Source organism: Lynx canadensis, chromosome C1 (assembly GCF_007474595.2).
Source record: "Lynx canadensis isolate LIC74 chromosome C1, mLynCan4.pri.v2, whole genome shotgun sequence".
NCBI classification, from domain to species: domain Eukaryota; kingdom Metazoa; phylum Chordata; class Mammalia; order Carnivora; family Felidae; genus Lynx; species Lynx canadensis.
Window position 1 is genome coordinate 43155898 of NC_044310.1, and position 20541 is coordinate 43176438.

The 20541-nt window shown below is 37.6% G+C and overlaps 1 protein-coding gene across 4 annotated transcripts in view; it reads right to left on the reverse strand.

The window, feature by feature from the left end:
- Positions 1-1852: 1852 nt before the first annotated feature.
- Positions 1853-20541, reverse strand: part of NDC1 (NDC1 transmembrane nucleoporin) — a 44991-nt gene continuing 26302 nt past the window's right edge. The window contains exons 13-18 of one of the 4 annotated variants that reach the window (XM_030325617.2): positions 20341-20456; positions 17946-17996; positions 16129-16192; positions 15001-15101; positions 5496-5656; positions 1853-2665 (exon numbers count right to left, since the gene is read on the reverse strand). In XM_030325617.2, the coding sequence (XP_030181477.1) occupies positions 2602-2665; positions 5496-5656; positions 15001-15101; positions 16129-16192; positions 17946-17996; positions 20341-20456 (557 nt within the window). In that variant the 3' untranslated portion in view covers positions 1853-2601. Of the gene's footprint in view, positions 2666-5495; positions 5657-15000; positions 15102-15610; positions 15721-16128; positions 16193-16979; positions 17163-17945; positions 17997-20340; positions 20457-20541 lie in introns of those variants that run through there. The other 3 variants (XR_003970885.1, XM_030325621.1, XM_030325620.1) reach the window with 3 other exon arrangements.

Sequence of the window (20541 nt, forward strand, 5' to 3'; positions counted from 1 at the left end):
AAGTTAAACCTTTTCAAGTTTTGTACGCAACTGAGGCTTGATTGAAAGGGCTAAAAGAACACACACACACCAGATATTAAATAAATGACCTTAAGGATACACATATTTTAACAGTCCGATTTAGCAAAACTGTCGATTTATTTTTCTACCCAATTCAGTATCAGTGATATACAAAAGGATAAAATAGATTACCACATTTACAGGAAGATACACAAACCAACTATCAAGGAACAATCCAGCAAAGTAACAAATTGTGGCTTACACACATCTACTCAAGGGTATATACACGGTTCATTCTAGGACAGTTTCCCAGTTCCCCAGGAAAGAAGCTACCTGAATTTATACCCCCCATAAGGTGAAGCAAACATTGCAAGTGCTGAAAAGAACGATGTTTTGTACTGACAGAGAAACACTTTTAAAGAACACTCTCTAATTTTCAGGCCAATATCATAGAGCACCTGTGGGCTCACAGGCAGGATAGGACTTCATCAAAGGAAATGCTTCCCTCCTCTTAGCCTTTCTAAGACCCTCCTCCTTGTACACAGGAGAGGGAGCTCCCTTTAATAACAGGTGGCCGAGCAATACCCTACCTCAGCGGATGGTGTGTAGGTTATCAACACATAATGGGGAAAAGGAACTACCTCTCTTATCTACTAAATACAATCCACATTTGGGCGGAGTTTCCAAATCTCCACCAGGCGGACATTATGTGACCTGTATTTTGTACACAGCACATTCCCTTAGAGAAAATAGGGATGAACACCTCTCAAATTTTCACATTGCTCATCACATGTACCTTTTCCCAAAGCATGAGAAATGGCAAAAAACTAAGCCTGGCCAGACACTTTACCCAAGTCACTGAAAGCTTACAGGAACCATCTCTTCGTCAATCTCCAGGATCCAGTGGGTGAAGTGCCACAATTCTTTAAGGGAAGCAGAAGATTAAGAGTCCTTTTCTCCCAAAATGCCTCAGCCAGGGACAGCACAGACAGTGCAACAGAAAAAGCTCAACGGCTCCAAAACATGGAATTCAACAGTCTTCAGTCAACCTCGCCACACTCTTCTGGCCATCTCCAAGGAATTACCACATTCGAAATTCAATTTTCATATTCAAAAAAGAGATCACTCCACTTCAGATGAGAAAAAATAAAGCAATGGCAATTAGCCTAAATACTCCAAACACTTGACAACTGAGGAACTGTCTCCTAAAGACGCTCAAAAGGCCAGCAGGATTCATTTATAATTTGGCATGCGCTGGTTGATGGGGCAACAAATAAAAGGAATAAAGATATAATACATCAAGTAATCAGACAAATGGCAGACATACATACCACATTAAAGATTCATATACAATACTGTGCTGACTTTAAAGAAAAAACTGGGAAAGGGTGGAAGGAAAAGATAATAGGGAAAGAATTACAAGGGAGCATTTCAGTCTAACGCTAGTCCAGTGAATACTACCAGTGGGATTTCCAATCTTCCATCTCCAAAGAAGCTGATCTAATAAATTGTAAAATTACTTTGCTCATTTTGGGGGCATACAACATACTCCCAAGTACAGTAAGCCCTCTGACATTTTGGTTTCACTTGCTATTTGATGACTAAGTTGTTTCTGGTTGTAAAGATTTTCCTAATATATTTTTATTAGCCAGTTAACACAGCAAAGGCTGCTCCCTCTGTAAGGCCAAACGAGCTTCACCAAATAATTTGATCTAATGAAGATGAAGGGGGGGGCGGGGGGAAAGGGAAAGTTTCCTGGTTTTTGTTGCAAAACTTCTTCTCTCACTTAAAAAGCTCTGCAATCGCTTAATGTTTTGTTCCAGAAAAAGAAAGCAAAACTAGTTGGGGAAAATACCCATACACTTATTGTTTACTAGCATGATACAAAACAAATTCATAGTTGTCAGTCAATCGTCTTTCAAAAATCAAATATGAATGTTTGATCTTGTAACTTAAGAACTGAATTTTTCCACATTCCTTTATAGAGAGTTAGCATCTGTAAATTGAGACCTTTTTTTTTGGACAATCATGCAAATTTAATTTGTCCCTGGAAAGAAAAACACAACCTACCAGATTAACAAAATATGTCCTTTAAACAATAATTTTTCTGTGAATTTTTCTCCACTATTACCATTTCATCCTTCAGTAAGCAGAAACCACTCTTAAAAAGTTTACATATTTCTAGTGCACAGAGAGTTAAACTCACAGCAATCAGGAAGACCGAATCAAGTCAATCTATTTTACCTTCTGAACTGGTTCTACTCAGCTCAAAAGTAAATTCTAAACATTTTCCAGTTATTATTATTAAGCTATAGAAGCTAAAGACATTTCTACTGCCAGAGAGGCTTCTGTAAAATTGAATAAAGATTTTATTATACCACACACACAAAAAGCCATCGGTACAGAAAAGGCAGTTTTCGGTTATTCTGTTGAGAATTTCTTTCCATGATTTCTCCCATTAAAGTATAGTTTTCAAAGCAACCACCACGACAAAGGAAGCATCTAATTAGTCCATTTTCTTCTGATCCAAGAATGCTGAACATTTACTGTCCCATCTGTAGCTGTATCAGCAGTGTAATGAACACAGTTTATATTACTGAGCTATTCTTTGAACTCCAAGAACTGTTGAAGTCTTTTCTGATGTTCTGCAGATGCTTGCACAGCACTAAATGAAACATAAATTCAAAGCATAAGCTTTATTTTACATTAAGCATATTAAGTGAACCACAGAGCACAGAGTCAATATTTTTCAAAACAATTAAAAATGAATAGAAATCTTCACTTATTTAGTACTTCTGAGAAAGCTGGATGAAAACCCTCCTTAATCTAATGAGTAGGAGGGCTTGCATTCAGTAACAGCATGCTTCTACCTTCTAAGAGACCAAAGCAAATTAAGACTGACAAGTGAAAGCATCGATTTTAACCTGCTCTGCTGTGGAACCTGCTGTGCAGAGTTCCAGGCCTTGCAGTAGATTTTCTGGATTTTATTATTTTATTTAAACCAGATTCCAACATTATCTTTGAGTTGTGGAGTATTTGAATTGCCTTTAATATAAAATCCTTTAAACTAAAATGTTTGGTTAAAACACAATAGACTCCACTAATCGTTTTCAAAGGTAACAGCTTGGTGGTTTAGATTTAGTTTTCCCTTTGAACATAAGTTATGTCTTGGATGGGGAAATAGAGTTCTCTCCCTACCCTTGCCTCCCACAAAAATACATTACCTTGATAAAAGCGGAGTAAATATATTCTGTAATTAGTATAAAACTTCTTTTCAAATTTTTGGGTAAAAAATGAATAAAGATTCTGGTCTTCTAGTTGAAGATGGTATTATTAAATGATTTAAAAAATCCAGGTTATAAAAGTTACCACTTTTAAAAGTGCCAAAAAAGTCTTCTTACAATAATTCTGCTTCAAATCATCCCAAATCGCCTTATAAATACGCATCTCTGCTTGCTGAAACCAGCTGCTTCTAACTGAACCATTTCAAGTACTTTACTGTGTGGACTCCCTCCGGGTGCTAGTGAGGCCAGATAACATACCCATTTCACAGGAGGGTAAACAGTATCACAAAGGTCAGAGATTAGGGGAGACAACTCAGCCTACTGGTTAAGATTATAGACACCATTAAATAGAACACTAGGTCAGAGAGACTGGAGTCTGAATTCTGGTTCTACATAATCGTGGGCAAGTTAAATCATTAGGTAACTTGACTGCAACCACAGATAGTCAATGATGTAACCAGACATAAATCCAAATGTTTTAACTCCAAATCTTTTTTCCCCACCATACCATTCTGTCCTGGACATACAACAGTCTACTGACCTCATCATATATAAAAGATGGCTCTTCTCAGAGAAAAGAAACTAAGGCAGAATTTCAGTGTCATAATTTATCAGTCATGCATCCCCCATTCTTATCTAAAACTCTCTATTTCCCCCTTTCTCCCTGCTTTTGCTCTATCATCATATACATATTTCATGCTCCACATTCATCAAGCATCTTCCATGGTGGTTTATATCTCAGAGGCAGTCTATAATATAGGGAGAAATGGTGGGATTTTAAGAGTAAGTAAGACCAGATTTCAGATTCATGTTCTAAACCCAACTAGACTGTGCTATTAGGCAAGTCCTTAATCTCCTTGAGCCTCAGTTTCCATATCTGTACAGTTATGATAACCTCTATACCTCATAGATGCTTTAAGAGAAGGAAATGAAAAAATGTATTTAAAGTGCTAAGTGTATTGTCTAGAACAGTGCTGTCTTGATAAACTTTCTGCAATGACACAAATGGTTTTTTTTTTTTTAATTTTTTTTTTTTTAACGTTTATTTATTTTTGGGACAGAGAGAGACAGAGCATGAACAGGGGAGGGGCAGAGAGAGAGGGAGACACAGAATTGGAAGCAGGCTCCAGGCTCTGAGCCATCAGCCCAGAGCCCGACGCGGGGCTCGAACTCACGGACCGCGAGATCGTGACCTGAGCTGAAGTCGACGCTTAACCGACTGAGCCACCCAGGCGCCCCAACAAATGTTTTAGACCTAAGATGTCCAATACAGTAGCCACTAGCCACATGTAGTTACTGGGGACTTAAAATGTGGCCAGTTTGACTGACAAACTGAATTTTTAGTTAATTTAAATTTGAACAGTAATATGGAGTTATCATATTGGAGAGCACAGAGGTAGAAGACACTCCATAAATTGTTTTTTTTTTGTTTTTAAACAAGTGAATAAGCCTCTGAAAAGAGAGAGGATTATCTAGTGCTCTTTACATTGCCACAGAGCCAAGTGTCCCATAAAAGCCTGCTATTACTGCTGTGCATTGTGGAAGTAAAAGGAAATATACTACTCTTTCTAAAAGTAGGCAGCATGCAGAAGTTCTAAACTACTCATTGACCGCATACAGAAAAAGCAATCTTTTGTGCCTTCTAAAGTTCATTTATAATTGTGATAAACACAGTTTAGTTAATAAACTAGCATCCCTTATCCTGCCGAGCTGGATTATTTCATGAGAAGAAAGCAGTAAACATCAATGAAACTAAATATAAACAGGCTTGGCATTTGTGGTTTTCTTTCTGGTTCTGTTTCCAAAGGTGTCATGATCTGTCATTGTTTTTCTAGCATGATTCACAAAGCACCAAGGACTCATTTATGGAAAACTCTGCTCACCTAAAGTCTTAGCTGACTAAGATGTAATATCAGAATTATTTTTAATATGCTTTTCTGGAAAGGTACTCAATTTTTTGCTTTTTATCTCATAAGGATGTTTGCTGCTTTTATAACTTTCTATCCTTTTTTGTCTGTTTGAAAGAAGGCCCCAAAACTTATATGATAGGCCCAATTTTAAAATATAACGTCGATATCAAAGCTGTTAATTCCCAGTAGGAATCATGAAAGTCACATGTTGAACATGTGAGCCTTTATAATTCTCATACCTGTTCCTCATGGGAACTCCTGAAAGTAGATTATCATCATGGGTTAGAACAGGTAAACTTACTTCAGATGTTCACCAAATGTAGTAGTTATTCGATAGATGGCAGTTTTTAATGATGCTCTAAATGCAAATCTTAATGTTTTATAAGAAGTGTCCACAAGGCTTCCTGAAATCCGAGGTGGTTTACTGGAAGCATGAGGAAGCTTGAAGTACTTGTCAACTGCCTAGATCAAGAAAGAAAGAAGGCACATTAGCTCAGAATATCAATAAAGCCGTATTAGTCCAAAGAATCAAGGAGATTTTATTTCAAATAAATTAAGAGAGAGAGATACACACATCATACAGGCATTCTAGAAAACATTTATTTTGGATCACAGTCAAAAGTTTGAAAGACAATGCAGTGGATGTTTAGCCACTACAGCAGTTAGCAGAGAAAAGTTCAGACCTGTCGTCTCAAGAGGAGCCATTCTGCAACGGTCTTGAAAATGCAAAGCTGGGAAGTGAAATACAGATATCCTACTTTGCTTATGGTGTGTGACAGCTAAGAGTACTTTTATTATAAATCTCAGAAAAAAAAAAAGACCAAAACTTTATGCTTTACATAAATAAAGTTATTTACTATAAGCTAGCTTATCTTCCTTTCTAGATGATAAAACATCTATGAGCAAGAATAGGTAGAGAGAGAGAGAATCCATAAATGAAAGTGACTTTATTTATACTTGATAGAAAAAGAAATATAGATTTAAGTGTATTTTTTGAAGGCCAAAGGTAAATAATATAATTTTTAAATGATATAACCACATTAAGAAAAGGAAGAACTAAACATACAGAAGTATAAGTGTATTAAACTATTACAGAAAGATAATACTATAGTGACAAGAAATAACACTTTAAGATTATTGTTCATAGTTAGGAAAGAACCACCAAAAGAACTAAATACAGTTAAAATGATTTCTGCCATCATGTTTTTAATTTCAAGAGCTCTTTTATATCATCTGAATGATCCCTTTTATTTTAGCATCCTATTTTTGTTTCAAGGATGCAATATCCTCTCCTATTTCTGGGGATTTTGATGATTGTTGTGGTTTTGGTTTTTGGTTTTATAGTTTCTTCCAAGCTACTTTCCCCATCTTTGTTTCTTTGGTCTCTATTTTCTGCATTAGAGACCGTGCTCGGAAATCTAGTGATCCCTGGCTCATGAATGCGAGAGGGACCTCCTAAAAAGCTGACCAAAAGCACTGAATACATAGAGATTACTGACAACAGGCTTCACAAGAGGTGACCTGCATGGATTTTTTAGGGTTGCCCAACTCAGTAACTTTGTTTTTCTTCTTGGATTAGTCAGAGTTCCCAGAGAAGAGTTTTCCAGTACTCTGTCTGGTGGGCCTGTATTCAGGGGAGTATACCCCTATCTATTTAATACAGAAGCCACAAGCGTGTCTGTCGTGTCCACTCACAACTCTGCCAGCCCAGAGAGCCCAGTGCTCTACCCTCTCTAAAGGACAAACCTCAGCTGCTGGAGGCGGGGCACCAGCAGCAGAGAATCTACAGATCTAATTTTCGAACAGCTCTCAGCCATCGTTCTTATTTTGGTACCTATCCCTTCATCCTTAGTTCCAGAGGTACTGGGGGCCTGTCTCATTACCAACTTCCGATTTGCTTCTGGGGTCTGCCAAGTTAGTTATCTCAACCATCTCCTCTCCAGCTTTGAAGACTCTGTTGCTGTTGTCTCCTCTCCTGTTTGTGGATTTATGTCTTTTTAAAAGTCCTTTTACTGTGGTTTAGCAGAGTGTGGGGGAAGGAACAAGATTTAGTGTGTGTGTTCGGTCTGCCATGACAAGTTCAAGTCCAATCATTTATTCTTTCAACAGTAACTTGTAAGAGTGTTTCCTGAGACCAGGACATACCTGAAATAATTTTAGGCAGAATGGGAGGTGGTATTCAGTGACGTACTTAAGCAACATTAGATATCACCGAATAATAATGGAAAAGTTACTTCCTTTTCAATTTTCTTGCAAACTTTGATTAACCCTCATTAGACCAGGAAAAATAGCTATCATCATTTACCACCTGGGTCCAATGGTCCCTTTTTATAATTTAAAGTCACCTTACAAAAAATCTACAGAAGAATGATACCATCAAAATGCAATTATTTTTAAAAATTTTTGACAGCTCATAATTTTGTTGAAGAGAGTTTATCCATTTTCCTTGCACCATAATGGTAAAATATTTTCATTCTTAGGTTTATAAAGAAAAATTCAAATGACGAATCTAGTGAGCTTTTTCATTTCAACATCATCTATTTCTTTCCAATCACCTCTGTATACACCTTTGTATCCCTTCAGCATTTATCCACTTATAAGCCATATAAAGTAAATTTTGGTGTAAAATATCGCAGAAAATGAAAGAATACTGTCACATATACTCTCAACAAAATGGGATGATCCACAGGTTCTTATTATAAAATATTTTGGGACAAAGTCCTTCCTCTTGAATGACTTACTGAATGAGAATATCACATATATTTCCTTTTTCCTTAAAAATACATCATTCTGTCATCAATTCTTGAGTTTGAAAAAATATATCTAGAATATTATCATCTGAAGATTTACGGTTTAAAATTTCTATGATCCTCATTAAAATCTAGAGCTGTGCGATCCAATACAGTAACCACTAAGATACATGGAAATGTGGCAGGTTTGAACTGAGATTGCCTAAGTGAAAAGTACACATCAGATTTTGAGGACTTAGTGTTAAAAAATATATATCTAAGGGTTCCTGGGTGGCTCAGTCAGTTGAGCGACCAAACTCTTGGTTTCGGCTCAGGTCATGATCCCAGGGTCATAGGCTCAAGCCAAACGTCAGGCTCTATACTGAGTGTGGAGCCTGCTGAACTCCGCCCCTTTCCCTGACCCGCAAATGCTCTCTCTAAAATAAAAAATAAATACGTATAAAATATCTCCTTAATAATTTTGTATTGATTACATAATAAAATTACATTTTAGATAAACTGAGTTAAATAAAATATATCCTTAAAATTAACCTCACCTGTATTTTTTTAATGTAACTATTAGAAAATGTAAAATTATATTGCATTATATTTCTATCTGACAAAGCTGGTCTAGAGTGCTATTTGCATTCATCTTCTGATTTATCTAAATAATATTGCACATACTGGCAATTTTCTTCCAATTGCCAATGTGAGTAAAAAAATTTTTTAATTCTGAATTAGCAACTATATTCAATGAAAGTTTTAAAAAAAAAAGACTATAAAAAACGTATGTCCATATTGCTTATATACTTTTCTTGAAAGATGATGGAATACTATGTGATTCTATCATTCTCCTGTTTCTTATTGGGCTTTTTTACCACAATTGGGAATAAATAATGAGTAATGATGAAATAATTCCTAGGATGCTCAAACAGCAAATCTTGAAATCTTTACATTTCAAGATACCGGAAACATCAAATCACTAAGATTCCAAAATACATCTTGGATTTTATTTATTTACTTATTTATTTTAAATGGTTAGCTTACTTTTCTTTAGACTGCTGATTTTTTTTTAATGTTTATTTACTTTTTCTGAAAGGCAGAGAGAGAAAGAGAGAGAGAGAGAGAGAGAGCACGCACGCACACAAGTGGGGGAGAAGCAGAGAGACAGGGAGACACAGAATCAGAAGCAGGCTCCAGGCTCTGAGCTGTCAGCACACAGCCCTATGTAGGGCTTGAACCCACAAACTGCAAGATCATGACCTGAGCTGAAGTCGAACACTTAACCGACTGAGCCACCCAAGCACCCGCATCTTAGATTTTAAAAGGGTCTGAAGGGTAAATGCAAAAGAATGAATTTTGTTAAATTGTTTTTTATCTGTTCTCTGAAAGACCTCTAAGAATAAAAGTCATAAAATACCAGCTCTTAAAAAATAAGGAACGACAGACCCTAATGAGATAAGGGTTAAAAAAGGGAGGAAAGTCTAGGTTTGGAGCTAATTTGTCCCTAACACATCTTGAATCCTCATTAATCTCTTTCTATGACAAAGGATAAATAGGTTTCAGGTTCAGGGACTTCAGCAAACAACAGTATCTACAGCTAGAGCTTTCAATTATTATCTTTTCTCACTTTGACTGTCTTACCCTTAATACTGAAATCCAAAAAGCCCTGAAAACAAAAACTTTTCTAACTGTTGGTGGCAAAAGCTGACCTGACTTCATCTGGCAGTAAAACCTGACCTGAGCTGACACAGGCTATTTACAGTCTTTATTTACTTAATATGAAGACCCAGATATTTCACTGCAGAAAAGTATTAATGTATCTGATTAAGGGGATTCTGCCTCAGATTCCAATAGGAGTATTTTGTAATCTAGGATATATATACAATGTTATATTTTTAAGATCCAAAAAAATCTGAATTTTGAAATATATCCTAAGGTTTGAGATAAGGAACTGTGCACCTATGTTCTATTTGTAGCAATTCAAGCTAGTTTTCCTTTTACAAAAGTGATACAAAATTTCCTTTTAAATAAATTTAAGTTAGGGGTACCTGGCTGACTCAGTTGGGAGAGCATGAGACTCTTGATCTCAGGGTTGTGAGTTCAAGCCCCATGTTAGGTATAGAAATCACTTAAAAATAAAATCCAAATTAATGAATTAATTAAGCTTATAATGAACGACTTAAAATACTAAATAAGTAAATAATAGTTCAGGTGGCAAATAGGACTAAAATTATGGCAATAACATGTGGTAATAAACAATGACAGCAAAAACTATGGAAGTAGCACATGAATAACTTCAATCTAGGAAACACCAGTTTATAGTATTTAGTGATGTATGCCATAGTTAGAACCGAAGTACTTAATCAGCTGTGAGGTTAAACAAGTATCTATTGAGCACTCATTTTATGCACTACACATGGTTTCTGGCCTGAAGATTGAGATTACACAACTGGGATCTCAAATATCCAGTTAAGAATTATCCCAAACAACGAAAAGGGTAAACAGTGAGTAGAGTACACCACTAAACAATATACTCTTCAGTAAAAATGAAAAATCCCCAAAAGGCCTTACGTTAGCCCTTATAGAAGCCTGAAAAAGGGCTATACTATGAAAATAGGCACTTTTGGCCCATTTATATTTATATGCACTGTATATGCACAAAAGCCGAATAAAGAGAAAACGCTCATTGCTCTCCTGTGACTATTTATCTGTCAGTGTCATTAACAAACTGTCCACCGTGCAGAGCTTTGAAAGCGCCTCGTCTCAAGGATCTTACTCATAACCTAGTTAAAATAGAGGTTTATTCCACGAAAGCCAGAGTCCCAAACAAATGGCAAGGAGAACACCAGACTCTGTTAAATGTAATCATGACTACAGAGCAGAGTTTCTCAACCTCAGCACTACTGACATCTTGGACTGGGTAATACTCAGTTGTGGGGGCCGCTTTGCGCATTATGGGCTGTTTAGCAGCATCCCTGGCCTCCACAAAGGATGCCAGTAGCATTCCCCTCTATCTGTGACAATCAAAATGTCTCCAGACATTGCCCAAAGTTTCCTGGGAAACAAAACTGCCCCTGGCAAAAACCACAGCTACAAAATGATACTCTTAGATGATGCTGATAGCTAAATTTACTGATGGCAGTTATTGTGCGCCAGGCACGGAGTTTAACTGCTTTATATATGTTACCTCATTTAAATATTAAAATAATTTGCTAACAAAGACACCATGCTGACATCACAAGCATTTCATTTAATGTTCATTTAATTGTTATTTATTGCATACCTGTTTTATGTTCTCTGATCATTCTACATTTCTGTACATTGTGGCACTTATTACAATTGTAGTTAATTATTCATAGATTATCTGTTTTATACTCTGTAAACTAGAGGGCTGGAACCATGTCTGTCTTTCTCTATTCTGTATCTTAGCACATGGTAACTGTTTGATTATTGTCAGGCAATTGATAACTTAGGACACCACTCTAGACTCTGTATACAGATTTTATCTCGAACTCTCATAATAACCCTGCAAGGTACTATTTCTGTTTTAAAGATGAAGACTCTAACCTGACAGATGTTTAATAAATTACCCTTGATCATTCAGAAAGTACAAGAGCCTGGACTTGAACTGGGCATCTGTCTGACACTATGTCTCTTAGACTGCTTGCTTACAGTAGTGATAGCAATACTTTTTTTTAATCTTGAAAGATGTTGTCTCCTGTACACTGTAAGAATTCTGTCATACAACATGGAAATAATAACTAAGTAATAAAAGCTTACATTTGTTGGGTACTTAATATGGGACAGGCATCCTGAGTACTGATCTCATTCATCGTTCACATCCCCATGAGGTAAGTACTACTATTACTATCTCCATTTTCCAGATACAGAAACTGATGTTTAGAGATTACTATTTTCACTGGTTATACAATGCACTCCCCCGCCCCGCCATTTTAAAATTCCTGAAATGGAGATGTATCTTCTAATTAATGATATCTTAGACTCAATGAAATATGGTAAATGTATTTCTAAGGTTGCACAGCTAGGAAGTAGTAGGAAGTAGTAGGAGCTAGGAAGTAGTAGGAGCTAGGACTCAGACACAAGTGGGATTGATTCTAGATCTTGCACTTTGGTCCATCTAACATACTGCCATTCTATCTCAGGAAAGGTTAGGAGATGCATAACCCTCCAAGCCCTCACAGAGGCAAAGGACTAGGAGTCCAAAAGCCTGGTTTTCAAATCTGACTTGACCATTTACTGAGCATAATCTTAAGTCATACCAAAAGATAGTAGCCTTTTTGAGACAGATACAGTCATGTACAACAGCCCTTATTCTAACCTTAGTTGTTAAAATTTTAAAGAAAAATCATTTCTTTGGAATACCACGTTAGGTAGAGCAGCAGAGGATTCTAGAGGAACAAAAAATGAACTGCGACTTATAAAAGAATATTGGTCAAGTGTCTCTGAGCCTTCAAACCCACAGTTCTACACTGCTAATGCCCTGCAAACAGCTCAGGTTCAAGTTCCAGCTCTGCCACCTGAGACTTGTGAGCGAGACCTGAAGCTAGCCTCCCTCATCTCTAAAATAGGCCTAAAATACCTCCATCCTACTTCCTTCACAAGATAGTTATGAGGACCAAAAAATATAAAAATAAAAATAATAATAATAATAATGGTATGAGTGAAATTGTATGGTATTTGTCTTTTTCTAACTTATTTCTCTTTTCTTACTTTTTAAGAGAGAGAGAGTGTGAGTGAGCTGGGGAGAGGAGCAGAGACAGAGGGAGAGAGAATCCCAAGCAGGTACCACACTCAGCATGGAGCCCGATGTGGGGCTCAGTCCCACCACCCTGGAATCATAACCTGAGCTGAAATCAAGAGTCGGACGCTCAACTGACTAAGCCACCCAGGTGCCCCTAATCGACTTATTTCACTTAGCATAATACCCTCTGGATCTATCCATGTTGTTGCAAATAGCAAGATCTCATTCTTCTTTATGGCTGAGTAATATTTCATTGTGTGTGTGTCCCCCCCGCACATCTTCTTTATCCATTCATCTATGGATGGACACACTTGGGTTGCTTCCATTATCTTGGCTGTTGTAAGTAATGCTGCAATAAGCACAGGGGTGCATGTATCTTTCCAAGTTACTGTTTTCATTTTCTGTGAGTAAACACCTGGTAGTGGAATTATTAGATCATAGGGTAGTTCTATTTTTAATTTTTTGAGGAACCTCCATACTGTCTTCCGCAGTTTGTAGCAGTTTGCATTCCCACCAATAATGCATGAGGGAGGGTTCCTTTTCTCCACATCTGCACCAACACTTACTTCTTGGTGTTTTTTTATATTAGCCATTCTGATGGGTGTAAGGTTAGGTGTAAGAAACAAACAAAGAAAAAAGAGACAAACAAACAAAAACACCCAGACTCTTAACTGTAGTGAACAAACTGGTGGTTACCAAAGGGGAGATGGGTGGGGGGAAGGGTGAAATAGGTGAGGGGGGTTAAAAGTACACTTACCGCATGAGCACTAAGCAACAGACAGAACTGCTGAATCATTATGTTGTACACCTTAAACTAATAACACCATATGGTAATTATACTTGAATAATAACTATTTTAAATAAAAAATATACTTTAACAACCCCAGAAGTTTGGTAGTTAGAGAATTTAAAACTAAGTCTTCCTAAATGAAACAAAACAAAACATGGTAAGTAATCGCTCTGTAGACTACAAAGCACTGTACTGTTATTGTTATTTTATTGTAAACTACACTGAGTGATAAAAAACAAACAATGCTATGTGTGTTAAAGATACGCCCACATTAAAAAAAAAAAAAAAATTAAAAAAAATTTTTTTTTAATTTAAAAAAAAAGGGGGTGCCTGGGCGGCTCAGTCGGTTGAGCATCTGACTTCAGCTCAGGTCATGATCTCGTGGTTTGTGAGTTCGAGCCCCATGTCGGGCTCTGTGCTGACAGCTCAGAGCCTGGAACCTGCTTGGGATTCTAGTGTCTCCCTCTCTCTCTGCCCCTCCCCTGCTCATGCTGTGTCTCTCTCTCTCTCTGTCAAAAATAAACATTAAAAAAAAAAAAATACACGCCCAAATCCTGGGTATCCTACTGTGTTGTCAGGCAAGCCAAATACTAGAAGTTGTGGGGAAATACTAGGAAATGATTTCTTTAGAGAAAGGTATCTGGGAAAAGAGCACAAATAATAAAACTATACACATGTACACACGTCTCAAAACACATTCGTGAGAAAGTGGGCACAAAAAGAACTCAAAGGAAAAAAAAAAGAATCATTGGCTCTGATGCCTAAGACTTTGTAACAGGCAAAATAAATTGAGAGTGGAAGAAAAGAACAGCAAAGCATGTTTTCTTCTCGTATTTTACATTCCCTCCCAAGATGTTCTTGCACAGATGCACCAATCGTTCTTTGAGCCTACTTCAACACCACTCCTCCGGAACACCTACTGCACAACCCAGCTCCCACCTGGAAATGCTTTTGGCACTCAGTGTTTGCATCTGTCACCTGGCGTACTATGACAATGCCAAGACAGCGTAAAACACACCACCCAACATGAAATGAGGAAAGGCAGCCTATTCAGAAGCAAGAAGCATGTTTTATCTTTCTGTCTTTAAGTCTAGGACTAAAAAGTCCTACTACTTTGAAACTGTTCACCCAGCCTGGCAGCAAGGGATCTGGCCAATAGGTAACACTTATCTGCAAGGATAATTTAACTACAGGTTATTTTTAGTAGCTACAAGATGTGTAAGGATCCAAATTTATATCACTGAACAGAATTCTAATACTCTAAGTAATCTGATTAATACCAGAAGTTTAGTGACTTCCTTTTTCTGTTTCTATAAAATTATTATTTACAAACGAATTAGAAGTTTCTCTTCCTGGTCTCTCTTAGATTAGAATTTCCCATGGGTGAGAACAGTACCACATTTTAACTTCCAACATATGTTTTGTTACTCAATAAATGTGATACGTGAGAAACAAATTGAAAAACCTGGGAGGCAGGGAAAAACATGACCGTCTACCTCCCCGCAACCCACACACTGCCTACCTCTTGCAGCGTCAACAAAGTGTTAAGAATAGCTGGTAGTGTAGTCTGGACAACTCCAAATCTATCTTCGGTGAATGATGCTGCTACTAAGTGAGACAGACCTCAAGAAGAAAAGAGAAAAAAAAATTAGGCAAATCTACTGACGATACATCTATCGAGAAGGGATTAATATCCTAAGAACTTGAAATAGAGGAGGAGGGTATTACGCTAGAAAAATGCACAACAGATTGGAACATGCACTGAAAAGGTCCTCACTACACCAGTCCTGAAAAAGAGGAGTCTCTACATTCTAGTAGGAAGAAAAGTTTTTAAATGATATTGTGTCTGGTAGTGATGACTGGTAAAAAGAAAACCAAAGCAGGATAAAGGAAAAGAGGAAAAGAGTGACCGCTACTGAGGGCACTTTCTTTTTTTTTTTTTTTTTAATTTTTTTTAATGTTTATTTGAGAGAGAGAGAGAGAGAGAGAGAGAGAGAGAATGTGAGCGGGGGAGGGGACAGAGAGAGAGGGAGACACAGAATCCGAAGCAGGCTCCAGGCTCCAAGCTGTCAGCACAGAACCCGACGCAAGGCTTGAACCCATGAACCATGAGATCATGACCTGAGCCGAAGTCGGATGCCTAACCGACTGAGCCACCCAGGCGCCCCGAGGGCACTTTCATTAGGGTGCTCAGGAAAGGGCTCTCTGAGGAAGTATTATTTAAGCATTGAGAAGGCAGTATCTAGGAGATAAAAACAAAAAAACAAAAAACAGTTCTTTAACAACTAAATTTTCATATTCAAGCTAAATATGAAATTCAAGTTAAATATGTTAAAATGTTAAATGTTAGGTCAATATAAGTTGACAGTTGAAAACAATCTATTAATTGTTGCAGTTTTTTGAAGCAGAAAAAGATAGGTAAGAATCCCAGGCTCAGTTTCTCTGCTTCTATATAAGGAAATTTTCTGCCCAAATTAAAGCACACCTAAGTATCTAAGAAAGAAAAATGATCCATATAAAACAAAGATATAAAAATGTATCTAAAAATTCAAAGACTGATATCAGAGTCTAGAACTGACCTTTCATGGATTATACTTCAGTATTTAACTGATAATGAAAATCAGAATCGTAGTTCACTGAGGTTGCTTACCTTCTAATGCCCAAATATGCATTTGGGCATCTGAAAAAACAGCCTGAATAGATGCCTCTGGGTGCTACAAATACAACAAAAACATTTCAATAAGTTCCTCTGGGCAATAACTCTTATGTCATCTATCAACTACGTAGCTGTAACAGTACAAAATTCACAGCTGGCTCTCAAGAATTAAAATCTGAAATTCTTACACAATATGATTTCACTGCAATAAAGCAGTCTATCACCAACTTATTGTGTGACTCTTGCCCAATCTCTAAATCTCTATGTGTCTCAGTTTCCCACTTAAAATAAGAGTTACATACACTCAACCCACCTCAGATTGGTATACAGATCACCTGAGAGACAATGGTTACAAATGCTCAGAACACCTAATGCTCAGGCGTCAAAACCTCAGAACGCCTAAATACACATTACCCACTCTTAAATTGTCTACCCTTAGCCCCACTCCAAAGAAACACCATCCAACCTTCTTTAATACAGCAAGGTCAAATAGTATGGAGCATTTTAACAAATGCTGGCTTTGGTAATGCCCAACAAAGCCTACTAAATACACCAGCACGTTACATTTTTCAACATCCAACGGCAGTGTCTACAACTCATCTTAAAATAGATCCACTTGCAAAATCAAAATCAAAAGTAGACGTTCACTTCCAAGGGAAAAGGAGATCTCGTTCAGCATCTGCTCTGCCACTTACTGGCTATATGCCCTTAGACTAGCTACTTGACCCCCCCCCACCCCCCTGAGCCTCAGGTTTCCTTATCTGTAAAATGAGGACAGAAAGACATCTGACAGGAATGCTGTTAGAATTAAATGAGGGAACTTAAGAGAAAAGAACATGGCATACATAAGACACAAAGGTGAGTTCTCTTCCCATCCTTCTGAAGTAAAACTTCGGACAACCCCTCTTCCTCTTGGTGGAAGACAGGACACCTTCCTCGGGGGGGCTGATAGTTTTCCCAAAGCTCTAATGGAGAGCCTGAGGTAGATTCTTTTTGGTAAAGGTAATTGCTAGTTGGGTGGATCTTCCCTGCCACCAAAGCGAGAAAAAAGTTTCAAGCACTTGAAATGATTCTTTTCTTGTGTGTGCCTATGTTCCATCAGAGTTACTCAGATCTCTCTCCCCACAGAATGAAAATGAATAACGTATGCCAGTGCAAACTTTTCACTTTAACAAAGTACAACATTAGCTAATACTGCAGTATCTTCAGAATGAAAGAAGTTAGATTTAAATAGCTAACACAAAACAAAAATTCTTTCCCCTACATATGGGCAGAAGTTTTGCTTATCAAAGGATTAACATGCAACAGCTGTAGTCAGTGAAACAGGATCGACTCTTTCGCTTCTGCAATTCAGAGCTACTCTCCTGCGGCAGCTGGGCGGCGGACGGACAAGGTGGAACGTCATTTCATTTGTGGCCTGAATCACAACTTTTTATCCCACGCAAGCGTAACATGTATAATCTAATCCAGTCATCTCTCTTCTGAATACCAAATTGGCCACAAAGATTTTGGCAGGACAATGAGCCATGAAGGATCGCCATGGATTTGATCACTCCGCAGGAAGAGGCTGAATATGAGCACAAAGCTGTCCTCAGCCAGGAGACTCGGGAGGCCAACTGCAGTCAAGCCTCGGGAAGCCACTGAGGTGAGGTGGGGGTCTAGGGCAACTACTAACATGGAGGTTTAGCAGAGCACTACGCCAAGCTTCCTAGGATCGAACTAAATATTTAGAAGTCAAATCTAGTCTGGTACTTCATTTCGTTTTCATTTCCTCTCCCCCCATTCCCAATGCTGTAACTACATATTCTTACCTTACTGAAAAAATACATTATCAGCACCCGTTTTGATAAGAAATTCTTAACCTGAGTTGGAAAGAAGGAAGAATTAACACATGGAAGTTTTCAGATCTATTCAAACATAATGTTAACACATCCCCAGTTTCTCCCTGACACTACATTAAATGAAACACTTCATATCTTACAGAGAATAGTTATAGTAAACCACATAAGTAAATACCTTCGTATTATAAACTGGAAAACGAAGATGGGACATCTCACCTAAACTGCATTCTCAAGTACACATGTCTAACCCCACAATAAAAGGAATCTGAATTGGTTCTGGTGATATTTTCTTACTCAATTCTCGACAACTGTCTTGCCCTTTAACTTCTTAATGCCAAAAAAGAATGTTTCCTTAGACAACAACAAAAAATCTTAAGACATGAAATTGTTTTCTATTAGTTGATATTTACATGGGAAACAATTTTCTTAGTATTAAGCTGAAAGCTATATACCCCAACTGACTTGAAAGGGAATTCACGATACGGCGGTACTTATGACAGGTAGGGCAAATGGGATCCTGAAGTTTGTATAATGCCTACAGTCCCTCTCTATTAATCAATCATTCCGTCAAAATAGATGTTATTCCTCCCATCTTAAAATATAAAACCCTTCCTTGACCCCTCAACTCCTTCCCGCTATTAATTACCCCATTTCTCTGTACCACTTATAGGAAAACTCCTTGAAAGATCCAGCTTTTCTTGTGGCCGGCAATTCCTCCCATCTCTCCTGGACCCATCCAATCAGGCGTTCATCCCCAAGGCTCCACCCAATAGCTGGACAAGGACTCAATGACCTCCACATTTCTAGCACAATAGTTCATTCCTAGTGTGGATCTCAGGCTATGTATCGGCAGCGTGTGGCATTTACTTCCCCTTTTCTTGGTTCTCTTCTCACCTCAATAGTTACTTGGTCTCCTTTGCTATTCCTCCTCATCTCTCAGACCTCTTTAGTCATTGCAGAGTCCAGTTTTTACATGTCTTTTCTTCTATATCCACTCCCAAAGCATTTTTTCATGGGAGTCTCATGGCTTTAAATACTGTCTATATTCTGATGACTTCCAAATTTGTATTTCTAGCCCAGAACTTACCCCTACACTTTGGATATACATCTCAGTCTTACTCAGTATTTTCAATTGGTTGTCTAATAAACACCTCAAAATGGACGTAAATAAAACTCATAATTTCCCTACCTCATCTCTACCAAATCTCTTCAAATCAGTTAAATTTACTCCATAAATTGCAACTATATTATTTCAGATCCTCAAGCCAAAAACTTGAAAGTCAACACTGTCTCTCTCTTTCACACACAACCAAACAGCAAGCAAGGTTTATCTTGCTATCAGTAAGATAGGATTATCACACCTACTTTCAAAATACATCCAGACCTTGATCACATCTAACATCTCCACCACAAGCACCCTGATCACAGATACCATCCTCTCCCACTACGTTACTTCAACAGCTTTACAACTGTCTCTCTGCTTCTACTCCTGCCATCTGAGAACGTAGTCTCAACACAACAGCTAAAGCAGCACTTTCAAAATGTAAGGTTATATCACGTCATTCTTGTGGACAAAATCATCCTGTGGCTTTCCATCTCACTCAGAGAAAATGTCAGTTTTCACAATAACTAATGTGCCTGATGAGCTCTGGGTGCCTGCTGCCTCTCTAACTTCATCACCACCTACTAGTGTCCATGCTGTTCCTCACACAAATCAAGCACACCCCCACCTGAGGACCTTTGCATTTGTCTGTTCGCTGCCTTTCTTTCAGGGTCTCTAATCAAGTATCAACTTATCAAGGAGACTTCCTTTAATGGCTCTATTTTCCTATACAGCACTTAAGACATCAAATTTCTTCCCCTTTAAAACACATATTTTTCATATTTTGAGTATAACATATTGGGACGTGTCTTAACAATTGACAGCATGTCATGGCAACTTTTTTTCTTAATAGCATATGAAATAAGTCTCACAATACTTTTTTTTTTTTTTTATTCAGAGACATGGTTTAATACATTTGCTTGCTCATCTATTTCCCCTTACTAGAATATAAACATATGGTCAGGGACTTTTGTTTGCTGCTTTCCTAGTGCCTAAAACCACACCCAGCATATATAAAGAACTTTGTAAATATTCATTAAACGAAAGAATTCACAGATCAAAGGCATTGTATTAGTCTCAGTCATATGAAATTACAATTTATATAGCTCAAAGCCCGTCAAATACTGGCAATTTCATTTGGGTCAACTTAATACATGAAGCATCAAAAAAAGTCCTAATTATCCCCGATGGGTTACTCTTGTGAGATTCCTGATGCTCTCAGTGTTACGTGCAAATATAAATCCTATAACCATATCATCCTACCTGTTCACGTTTATTCTGAATCCATGAATAAATCATGCTAGGCTGTCTTGCTGTCTTACCCTCCGCACCAACACAGGTAGATGGAGAAGGATTAGAAAATTCAGGCATTTGCTGATCTAAATAAAAAAACAAAAAACAAAAAACAAAACAAAATCAAGAAAGTGAAAACTTAGGATATCGGATTCTCTACAACTATGACAT